Raw genomic sequence first — 12,144 nt, forward strand, 5'->3', positions numbered from 1 at the left:
GTGTCCCGTCTTCCCTATGCCCCAGCCTTCCTGTAGCAATACATACCAGTTACAACTGCTTTTTAATCAGCTTGACATCCCCTGGCCGACTGCGCTTGAGTGCATGAATCTTCCCTGGGCATCCGGAGCTGAGCCCAAGGCAGGTGCAGGGGGAACGCTCCATTCTGACTTCTGGCCCCATCAGCTAGAACTCCCAAGAAATGGCCGCCAGGTACAGATACAAATGATCGTGTTACTGAAACTTCTGGGACCATCCCCCATACCTGCCCCTCATTGGAACTATGAGCACCCAGGATATACTCCTCAAAATCAGAATTCAAGTGAAACCATATTTGAATTTTTGGCATTTATTGTGTGTCTCAAACAGCCATTGGGTCTCCCTTAATGCAATTTGTCCTTGGCAACCCTGTGGGTCTGGGTTCACAGGGCTTGGGGTGTGACAGCAAGGCCTCTTCACTTCCAGATCTTTGATGGGAATTCTCTTTATGTACCTCGTGGGCCCACCTCGCAGAGGCAGCAAATGAGGAAAAGCTGGTTTTCTTTGCACAGCTACTAGAAACGACTGAAGATGTGTGAGCCAACAAATGTGACAGGAAGATGCTCAGACTATTCCAGGCCTGAGATGTGGGCAGGTGCACCAGGATGAATACCACAGGTGAGTTTCAGCAGCTAGTTCAAAGTGCTGGCAGTTGCTATTAAGCAAGCTTAAGAACAAAATGTTTTCCATAGACAGGTTTTGCAATCTAGCGTTTCATCCACACAGACAGGCAAGAGTCCTCAGATTTTCATCAGCACCTCTGTGGAGGGAGGGGAGCGCTGTGACAGGCTGATTTCACCATCGACCCCCGTCCTTACGGCTGGATACCAGTGTGTCAGGGCAAGAGGTACCAGAAGAGGCTCCTGTGAATAAGCAGCCAGTCAAGGTGGTGGTCTTGGAGCCTTCTTGCTTAGACCATTCACATGACCAAGCTTTGGGCCAAGTCAGCCTCTCAGAGGGTTGGCAGCAGGTGAGAGGATGGAAAATCAGAAGCCACATTGCATTAATTCTTAAGATCAGAAGCCGTTGGTGCCAGGGTGAATGATCAGGCATCGGCTCAACAGGCAGGCAAAAGCAGAAGCTTCCTTTTGATGTGGAATGCCCACCTGCTCAGTCAGATCCAGAGCCTGCCTTCCAGTTGCCTTCCTTAGAAAAGGAGAGGGGCTGACATTTGACCCATATCCCATGTTCAAGCAGGCTGGGAGCTACAGTGTTGGGGCAGTCTTGGGGGAGCAGTGTCACCCAGGCTAGCTCAGAAAACTCACTTTGAGATGAACTCCACAGATAATGGCTGGTTTCCAGGAGCAGGTGATCTGGGCTGGTGAATCAGAAAGTCACATTCAGGAGCAACTGGGTAAGAGCAGCACAGGCCAGGCACTCGGCTATTCATGAGAGGCCCGTTCTCCACTTTGCCCAGTCCTGGCAGAAACCAGAGCGGTTGAGCAGTGTTGACACTCTGCCTGGACGACAGGCCAGCAGTCCCACCAGAGGAGTGTAACAGTCAGCCACAAATGTGATGAGGCACACCCACGGGTCAAGAGAACATCTATTTTCTGCACAAGCATCAGGGTGGTACTCTGGACCTTCAGGCCCCCTCAGTGGTTTGTGTTCTGGGAGTGGTCTTCAGAGGTCACTCGTGGATATACCTATTCAAGTTCACTCCCCTCACTGCAGACTTTGAAAACTGTATTACATAACGATACTCATTAGACCAAAGAGAGATCTTAATTAGAAAAGGGTCCCCTACAACGATGCTGGTTCCAGAGGTAAATGTCAAGCACTGGAGAACAAGGTGAAGTTTATAGAACAAAGACATAAAGTTTCACATTCTTTAAATGTCAAAATGAAAAGCTGTCGGCAAAAGTTCAAAGGGTACTCTAAAAGTCAAGTCATTCCTTAAATATTTAAGATAAAAGCAGACAAATCTTTTTTCTGCAGAAAGTTAATTAGAATTTCAAAGGACAGTGATTCTGTCATACACCCACAGCCCAAGAGCATAGCAGGCCACTGTAACTCGTCACACTTCTGGACTTCTAGAGCGTCCATCCCACCTTCCTCCCTGTGCTGCCTCTTGTGTAGGCCACAGCATGGAACTGAGGCACGCTGAGTCAATGTCAAGTGAAATGAAGGCACATCATCTCTATTCTCAATTAAAAAGCAAACTGAGTTGGCTATCTCTGCTAAAAAAAAAAATCCCATCTGTGGCTACTGATTACTCAGCGCAGACAAAAGTCTCCGTCCTTGGCCTCCACTAAAGTGTCAGCATATAAATAAACTGTGAGTGTGCACTGGAGAGAATAGAAATTCTGTCCAACTTTTGGCTAGGGAATCAGCAGGTCCAGAAAGACTGAGGTACCCAAAGCCTCAGGTATCCTGTTGGCTGATCTGCTAATTCCCATTTTTGTTTACTTGGATTTACATGATTGAAATATCCTTTCTGTAGCTTGTGACTACCAGCTACACGGGAGGGGGTTGTGTCCTTCTGACATACTGGGCCAAGTGGCAGAGTTTTAAGTTCATGTGGGTCACCGTAAAGGGGGATGCCGATTATAGCTGTAAATGTTGGGGGAAAGCTAGAGCTTTGTTTCCACTGACAAGTGCAGGTTATCACACGTCTCACAATTCCAGCTGTTTTCCTCAAAGACACAAATTTTTCCGTGGCAGTCATCTGGGGCTTTGATAACAGCACCTAGAAACAGAACCTGAGACTTTGGTCTGTTCCTTGTATAAATAAATAAATAATTAGAATGCAGTTCTGAGGCCAACACCGAGCTTCAGGTGACGGTCTTCTCCCCAGGGACACAGGCTCCTTCCCCAGACTTCTGTAAACACAGGCACTGGCACAGAGCAGCAGTTTCTGTCCCCAGATGAGGGGGAGGAAAGCCCTCCGTGTCTCTGCTCAGGGCTGAACACCACTTGATGTTGTAGTCTGGCAGGCAGGCCTTAGCTTACAGAAGCAGGAAGGTTTCAGAGAACTCCTTGTCTCCAGGTTCATCCCAGCTCTTCTTATCTTCATGGCTGGAAAATCTATCTCCAAGTGAGTAAAAACCAAGGAAGCCATCTCTTTAAAATTGATGGTCACAGGGCCAGAGAGGCAGAGATAGCACAAGGCCTCAAGCCAGTCCGGCGGAGCTGGGGCTGCAGGACATTGTGGGCCCTAGAGCCAAGGCTCACTGTGTGCTGCCCAGAACCTGCCTGCGTGATGGGCATGAGGTTACCAGGAGGGAACGGTTTTAGACTGGGAGTACTTCTGACACTGTCCCGATTCTCAGTCACTGGGACCTGCAGAGAGGAGAACCAAGCCCACTGAGCACCTTACTGTACGCATCAGAGAAGGAGGTGCCTTCAGCGGTGAAAGCCTGATCCACTTCCAGCCTGGAGTGAGCCAGACACTATGTTCTTCCACTATCTGCCTCAGCCGCCTCCCCACTTCAGCCTCATGGCCACCTCACCGTTGGAAGGCTTCTGTGCGGTTCCTGGCCTTGCCCAGGCCCTGCTCTGGAGGGTGGGTGGAGAGAAGGGCAGTCCTGCTACATGGCTCCTGCCTCAGGCCCACACTGGCAGTAGACAGGAGGAGTGGCAGGACTAGGGTCTTCAGGGTTGGGTGGCAAGCTGGTGATAGCCGGCCTAGGAGAGAAGCTCCAAGAGCAGTCTCCAGATATGCACGGTGCCAGGGTTTTCAAAGCCGGGTCCTGCAGGGGCGATGCTGGCTGCCAAGAGGAACACCTCCCGCTGGCTATCGATAGCCCGCAGGCCCAGCTCCTGCTGTAGCTCCACCATACTCATGGACTCACTCAGGTCCTGGGATGAGACGGAGAAGCCGGTTGGAACAGAGCTCACAGTTTCCCAGCACCCACACTGTCATCCATGAGAAAAACTGTTCTTTGGCTATCCTGGGAAACACTGGGGCCTAAGTTCCCAGAAGTGGCCTCTGGGCCTCTTGGTCTAAATTCTCTCATCTCCGACTTTCCTTCGTACCAACCTCTTTTCATACTACCATTAGCCACTGCGGTGAGAAATAGCTCTTCCTATAAGCCAGGCATTGCTGAGAGGCACTTGGAGTTATCCTCATAATTATAGTTTATAAGTAGAATGATGATGTAATTCATCATCCAAACTAGGGTACTTCTGAGACTTAAAGTGGACACTATTAATAATTATACCAGAACAACAGCCATAAATGAGGGCCATCCCAGGCAGACCAGGACATATGGTTACATGCTTGTAAGTGCTTGTCAAGGATATCCTGATAGGCAGGAGAAACTGGGATCAAAGATGTATAGCTTCTTTCCAAGTCAGGTTGGAAACAAATGCCACAGCTCTCAGGAACGTGGGCCAGGCCACAAAAAAAAACGACAGAACTCTGTACTGTTGCTAAGTTTTACCTGGCATGTATTGAGAGTGGCACCTTCAGTCTGTGATGCTGAGGGTGGCTGGGCCAAAGGCCCAAGAAAAGTAGAGCATGGTTAAGAGCAGAATCTTTGAGGAAGATCCTGGTTTTGCCACATACCAGTTTTAACTTTGGGCACTGAGGATAATAATAAGGCCTATCATGGGGTTTTATAGGATTTAAGCGAAGTCATGACGGTCAGGTGCTTAGCCTGGCACACTGTAAGCACACTTATAAATGTTATTTGTTATTGTTATTGGAATATGTTCCACTTATCACTTCCTAGCTTAGGTCTTTGATCTAGAGCTGGAAGTCACAAGGACATGGCAGAGTGGAAAAGGCACAAGTTTTGGAGTTAGACATTGCAATTCCACTATTTTCAAGGTGTATAACCTTGGGGAGATTACAGAACCTCTCTGAGCTTCAGATTTCCAATCTGTAAAATGGATCCTGTAGGATCAATTAGAAGCATAATGTGAAATGTCATTCAAAACCATACCTTATATATAGTGGATGCTTAGTATTTTTCTCATTTCTTCAGGATAGTGGGTGACAGGGAGGCGAGGAGGAAGGCAGACAGAGAATGAGGATCAGGGATGAGGAAAAAGCAGAGGTAGAAGAGTTGGGGACAGTATCTCACCCGAGTGCTCCAGATCACAGGCCTGGGCCTGAATCTCTCTCCTGTGCTCCCTGCCCCTGCCCAGGGATCAGTGGATCAAGCCCAACTGGTCTAAGCCAGCTTCCCTCCCATTATCCTCACCTGCTTGTTGGCCACCACGACGACAGGTAGGTCAGGGTCCTTGTCCAGCAGCTTGTGCAGTTCCTGCCGGGCCCAGGGCAGCCGCAACCGGTCAGCTGAGTCCACCATGAACACCAGCACGTCTACTTCATTCACAAACTCTTTCCAGTAGAAGCGTAGGTTCTGGCTGCCGCCGACTGAGGAGAGGCCAGGGGCCAGCTCAGAGCCTCCCTGGGCCCCAGCTCTCTATATATAGCCCCATACCACCCCATTTACAGCTTCCCAAGGCTCCACCAACCAGGGGCAAGGAAGACCACAGGTTCTGGAGCCAGTCTGGTTTAGCTCTGGCTCTAATAGCTGGGGCTTCCTAGGCAACTCACTACCTTCGAGTAGCAGCGTTCTCCTCACTGAACTTACCTACTAACAGGTTGCAGGAAAACCCAAAGGTACCACACGCAATGCGCCTTTCACAGACTAGCATACAAGGTGCCCATTAAATTGTACTCTCTGGTTCTTTTTCCTGAGCTGCTTTCTGCCAGTTCCTAGCTTTCTCTCCCAGACAGTAATGGCGTGGTCAGAAGCCAAGACTCCATGCCCAGCCTATACATAACCATTCCCCATTCAGTGTTTCATGTTCAGTCTGGTCACCCCATTTTCTTTCCTTGAAAACAGCATACTCAGTCCTACCACCACATGGCTGCCCACATAGTACCCCCAACCTGGGTTGCCTTCTTTTCCCTCTGCACAGTCCCCATTAGCCACATTGCATCCTAGAGTTTCTGGATATACTTCTAACACTTGAGGACTCTGTGCTCTTTGAGAGTTAGAGCTATTTACATCTGGATCCCCCCAAAGCCCTCAGCACAATGCCTGGCACATAGCAGGCACTCAACAAATATTTACTGAGTGCTTACTAGGTGCCAAGCACTGATCTGGGTGCTGGGGATACAGAGGTGAGCAAGGCAGACAGGGCCCTGCTCTCAAGGAGCTCCCTCTGTAACCAAGACAGACACAGCAATAGCACATAAGCACATTTCAGAAAGGAAATAAAAAAGAAAAAGTGAAAATGGCTTGGGGTGGCTTTGGATTGGGCAGTCTGGGAAGGTCTCCCTGAGGAGGCAGCATGTGAGCGGAGTCTGGGATAACGAGAAGGAGCTAGCTAAGGGAAGAGGCAGAGGAAAGCATTACAAGCAGAGTGAAGAGCAAGCTCAATGTGTCTGAAACAGAAGGCAGCCAGGGTGGCCAAGGCAGTGCCAGAGGGAGAGGGGAAGAAGCCACAGCTAACAAAGCTGGCCAGGGCTTGACCACATGAGGGCTGTCAGGCTACAGTGAAACTGTGGGGGAACCCCTTAAAGGTTTTATGCAACAGTGACATGGGTTTCTGAAATATACTGCTGGTTGACAGTAGGGGACAAAGTGAAAGCAGGAAGACCCGCAAGGAGGCAATTATAGTACTGAGATGATGGTGGCTTGGACCAAGCAGGCAGTGGTGGAAGTGGGGAGAAGTGGAGAGATGCAAAGTCTATTGGAAAATAAAGCTGAAAGAACTAGCTAATCAAATGGATAGGATATAGGAAGTGGGGGGCGAGGAAGGGAAGAGTCATCAAAGATCAACAAAGGGCTCATGCTTGGGTGGCCTCCAGGCCAGGCACTGTAGACTATAGCCAAGTAAGTGTCATGGGAAGGGAGAGTTCCAAGGCTTGAATGGGAGATCTGGGTTAGAATCCAGGAGTGACTCTATTGAACCTTAGACTCTTGGGTAACATGAAAACACCAACCCCCTTCTCCTAGGTTTGGGGGGTACTATCTCTGCCAGAGTGGGAGTCAAGTGCAGAATACCACTTGACCCTTCTGCATCCCTGACACAAGAAAGGGAGACCAGTAAAACCTTGTTTAAAGGACCATATTCCAGGTGAATATCAACGTTTACCACAAGCAGGGAGGAAAGATATAGCCAGGCCCTCAGAGTCTGATCCCACAAGCTGCTGCTTAACTAAACCCACCTAGTCTTTATGGTCTGAGCCCTTTGGTTGGCAGGAAGTCCACTACTCTCTCACACCCAGTCTGCAGCTGGACACAGGTGGCCAAGTACTGCTGTCTTCTGAATAGCCCCTCTGCCAACCTCTCCTAGAATCCCAAGAAGCCTAACACTGAGGACAGGGGCGGCCCAGACCCTTTCTGATCACTCACTCAACAAGCTCTCCCAGTTACTTGCTTGAGGCTGGGCGCTCGGGACCAAAGCTGGATCAGACTCATCTGTGCCCCAGAAGCCTCGTCAGGGACACAGGCTGGTATGCGGCAAATGCCAGCTCAGAGGAAGAGCCCTTAACCTAGCCTGGGAATCAGATAAGGCTTCATAAGGATATCATGTTTGATCTAAATCTTTTTTTTTTTTTGAAGATTCTTTATTGTTTTATTTTTTAGTAGGCTCCACATCCAATGCAGACCTTGAACTCATGACCGTGAGATCAAGTCAATGCTCTGTGAACCGAACCACCCATGTGCCTCTGATCTAAATCCTGAAAAGAGGTATAGCAGTTTTTGAAGGGAAGAAAGGCTTTCCAGACTGAGGGAAGACTGCAAGCACAGACAGAAGAAAGAAAACAGCAAGTACCTTTCAGAAACAAGCAATGTAGCAGCATGCTGCTGAAAACCCAGAGCCTCCAGCCAGAGTCTGCATTATCCATCTGGCAAGCTGGGTGAGCCAGGATTTTATTTAACTTGCTGGGCCTCCCTTTCCTCATGCATGTAACAAGGGTAATAACTGTTTCCAGTTTTTTGTGGAGTTGTTGGGAGGGTTTTATTAAGTAATGCCTGGCAGATGTTTGGAAACTTTAGCTTTTGGAATCTCAGTGTTAGGCATGTGAGCTTCAGTTGGGGTGAGGGACAGGCAGTGACCAGGCTGGAATTGCCCAATCATGAATGGCCCATCATGGTCAGAATACAGAGCGTGGACTGTATCCTGTGCCCCAGAGAGGCAGGGAAAGAATATCATACATGGATGTGTCCTGTGAGATATACATGCTGGAGACACACCCAAGCAAAGACCCGGCTTGGGTCCAACTGAGGTGATGGGGGAGACGGCGTGTGTGTGTGTGGGGGGTCTGCTCACTCTCTAACAGGTCCACCTCGAAGTCCTTGGTGGGCAGCCTCACAGAGTTGAAGCCCCAGGTGGGGATGTGGCCTTCCAGCGGTGGCTTTCCGGACAGCACCCGTAGGAACGTGCTCTTCCCCGAGCCGTCCAGCCCCAGCACCAGCACCTCACGCTGCTCCAACTCCTCCAGCGCTGGCTCTTCGTCCTCCTCGTCTTCAGGCTGTGGGCACAGGTCAGGTTGCGGCCGGCACCCTCCTGCCGGACCCTTCCCAATGGAAGACCTAAGACACCAAAGCACCCATCCCCGCCCTCCACCGGTCAACTGGCAGGAAGGCAAGGCCGGGTGCAGTGGGACCAGCGCTGCCTTCGGAGTCCTGAATCCCAAACCCCGTTCTTCTGGCTTCTCCCGAGTGACCTCGGTGAAATTTCTTCCCCTCGCGAAACCTCAGCCTCCTCAGACTGAGAGTCCCTACGTCCCAGGCTCTCCGGGGACACAGAAGGGGATAAACTCGCATCCCCGCCCCACGCCGGGGAAGGGGGAGGCAGCCTCTCCCGACATGCCCTGGGCCGCGGGCTGTGCGCACTGCGCAGGCGCCGGGCGAGCGCGGGCTGGACCGGGCGCGGGCTCGACTGAGCTCCGGGGCCGCGCCCTCGGGGCTCCGGCGCCCACGAGGAGGCCCGGGTCCCGAGGCCGCGCAGGGCGGTGCCGCACACCCTCCGAAGTGCCCACCCATCACTAGGTTGTGGGACTCACGACGGCCCGGCTACCACTGCGCGCCCTTTCGCCAGGGTCTGAGGCGCCGAGCCCCGACCTAGGCGCTTCTGCCCTCGCCGGGCATCACACCCCTCAGCCGCACACGCGGAGGCCCAGACCCTCGCCCGGCACTCACGTCCCACTCGTCCCACTCAGGGAGGCGGGCAGTCTCCGCGCCCCACCAGGCCTCGCCCCGGTCCCAGCGCCGCTCGCGTCCGCGCCTGAAGTAGGCCTTCCAGAGGATGAAGAGTACGGAGCCCAGCACGGCCGCGGCGCCGCCCAGCGCCAGCACCAAGGGGCTCAGCGGCCGCGGAGCCATCGGACAGGGCGAGGGGCACGGGTGCGGGCTGCACAGGCCGAACCAGCCGGCCCGCCGAAGATGGCCCCGCTGCGACTGCGGCGGCCGCGCCCACCCACCCAACCCCAGCCCCACACTACAAGCCCCACAATGCACCACTGCGGTCGCGACTGGCGGCTCGCGCCAGGGCTGTTGGAGTGGGGGGCGCTGACCCGAGCGCTGGCACGTCCCACTCCCACTGCTACGTGCCGCGGAGAGCTAAAGGATGTACCTGGGCAGGACGGGAGTCGGTGATGTTGGCACCTCCCGAGCACTTGCTGTATACCTAGTGGTTAGCTGACCAATGTTCTCGGTTACTCCGTAAAACGGTGTTTCCTAGAATGGAAAGCGGAGGCCCAGTTCGCACCGTAGTGCATTGGTGTAACCGGCACTCAAACCCCAAGCGATGTTTCCTGGGCATCTCAAGACTTCGGGGATCAAGTTGAGGCAAGTCACACGGCTATAGGGTGTCAGGTTATGGAGTGGCAGAGACGGAACTGGAACCCGGGTCCCTGACTTTTAGGACTCTACCCTCTCTGGGCTGCTTCTCAGACCCCAGGAGTTCTGCTCTCTTGGGATCCTGGGCATGCTAATGAAGCAGGTAGGATTAGGGGTCAGTGTTTAGATCTCATTGCCTACTTGACTTCAGTGGCTGCCAAGGTTTCCAGGTGTAGCAGGAGAAACAGTCTGGGGTCCTTCAAAGGAGGGCTAGATGAGGGACTACAGAATGGATAGGTGTTTTTATTGTAAGCAAACCCAAACCATCTTGATGACCAGGAGGGACTCTGGGTTCTTTTCTGGTCATTTGCGGATAATGCTCAGATCTCTTTTGTTTCAGGAAACTGTCCTCCCTCACTGGTACTACCTTTCCTTTTCATTGCAGTGCTACTTCGGATAATGTTCATTTCCTATTCTTCACCCAACCCACCCAGGGAAACTGCTCTCACCCGGTCTCTAACAAATGCTACCCTGTTAAATCCGTTGGTAACATCTTAGTTCTTATTTTGCTTGACCTTGTAATATTTAACACTGTTAAATCTTAGCAGAGATGCCATTCAAAACCTGGCCAGGGTGCCAGCTCATTCCTTGAGGGATCACCTTCCTGGTGAGACAAGAGTGCGAGGTTCCCAAGGAGAAAAATTAGCACTAGTGAATATCCGAAACTTTGTGGTCGGAAAATTTAAAAAAAAAAAAAATTAAGGGATTTAGTCTTGGATTTAGTCTTGGTAAGTTTTATGTTGTTTCAAAAGAGAGAACCTTAATCCCTTGAGCGCTAAAGGCTCCTGGAGGTCTAATTTGGAATTACCTTACCTTTCCTGCCTCTTGACACACAGTGGGTGATCATCCCCTTGTCTCTCAGCTGGAATTCCTGGAATTCAGCAGTCACCCTGGGTGGTCACAGTCTCTGCCTGAAGATGTCTGTCCTTCCACTTGAAGATGACAGACCAGGCCTTTGTCTTCTTGGGGGTCTGATGTGTTCAGTATAAGAATGAGGCCCAGAGGGCGCCTGGGTGGCTCAGTGGGTTAAGCCGCTGCCTTCGGCTCAGGTCATGATCTCGGGGTCCTGGGATCGAGGCCCGCATCGGGCTCTCTGCTCAGCGGGGAGCCTGCTTCCCTCTCTCTCTCTGCCTGCCTCTCTGTCTACTTGTGATCTCTCTCTGTCAAATAAATAAATAAAATCTTTAAAAAAAAAAAAAAAAAAAAAAGAATGAGGCCCAGAGTTCACACTTAACACATTTGGAGAATTGAATCAATTGCATGTTCTCCTCCCTTGGCTTCTATGACACATTCTTTTCTTGAATCTTTTCCCTCCTCTCTAACCAATCCCTTTCAATCTCCTTTTGCCTGGCATTGGCTGCCATTAGCTGAAACTAACTGGACCATTTGGCAAGGAAACTCTGGAAATGGAATTGTCAGGACTTAGCCCCCTGTCATGCAGAGCAGAGCAGGTGAAGGGTGAGGAATGGAGCTGTGATTAAACAGGCATGTGGCCAGCACAGTCGACTCCTTTGCATCCAGTTTTACTCTTATATCCATTTTTAACTTTGTGTTTCCCCATTCCATGATGCAATATCCATTAGAAAAATAGTCACTCTTTACCTTCTGAAAAAAGAGAAGACAAAGTCCCATCTGTCAATATATCCATCTCTGGGTGATGCTAATTCCTCTTCAGTCATGACCCGATCTGGATATTCTACAATTAAAGATTAAATTATAGAGGCGCCTGAATGGCTCAGTTGGTTAAGCATCTGCCTTCAGCTCAGGTCATGATCCCAGGGTCCTGGGCTCGAGCTCCATGTGCTCTCCCTCTCCCTCTGCCTGCTGCTCCCCCTTCTTATGGTTTCTCTCTGTCAAATAAATAAATATATCTTTAAAAAAAAAAGATTAAATGGGGTGCCTGTGTAGCTCAGTCGTTAAGCTTCTGTCTTGAGCTCAGGTCATGATCCCAGGGTCCTGGGATTAAGCCCCACATTGGGTTTGGCAGGAAGCCTGCTTCTCCCTCTCCCACTCCCCTTGCTTGTGTTCCCTCTCTCGTTGTGTCTCTCTCTGTCAAGTAAATAAATAAAATCTTTTAAAAAAATAAAAAGATTAAACTGTGAAGATAACTATTGCCAACTTTACTTATACAGTCCAACTTCCATATTGCTACACAGCCATCTTTACAAAAGAAAACCTGGCAATGTCATTTTCAGGTTAAAATTCCTCAGTGGCTTCCCACCTCCACCAGGATAAGTACTACAAGTCTCTGATGACAGGAGCAAGAAGGGCAGCAGGGAACTGACATTTAACCAA

The 12,144-nt window shown here is 50.8% G+C and overlaps 1 protein-coding gene across 1 annotated transcript; it reads right to left on the reverse strand.

The window, feature by feature from the left end:
* Window positions 1-331: 331 nt before the first annotated feature.
* On the reverse strand, window positions 332-9,448 carry ARL10 (ADP ribosylation factor like GTPase 10). Its single transcript, XM_004737558.3, has 4 exons — window positions 9,151-9,448; window positions 8,279-8,480; window positions 5,188-5,363; window positions 332-3,838 (listed from the first exon to the last, which is right to left on the reverse strand). Exons 1-4 carry the CDS (start codon window positions 9,331-9,333, stop codon window positions 3,665-3,667), a joined length of 735 nt encoding a protein of 244 aa, XP_004737615.1. The 5' UTR covers window positions 9,334-9,448; the 3' UTR covers window positions 332-3,664.
* Window positions 9,449-12,144: the final 2,696 nt, after the last annotated feature.

Source organism: Mustela putorius, unplaced genomic scaffold (genome assembly GCF_011764305.1).
Source record: "Mustela putorius furo isolate JIRA1106 unplaced genomic scaffold, ASM1176430v1.1 tig00000145_pilon_pilon_pilon, whole genome shotgun sequence".
In the NCBI taxonomy this organism is placed as follows: domain Eukaryota; kingdom Metazoa; phylum Chordata; class Mammalia; order Carnivora; family Mustelidae; genus Mustela; species Mustela putorius.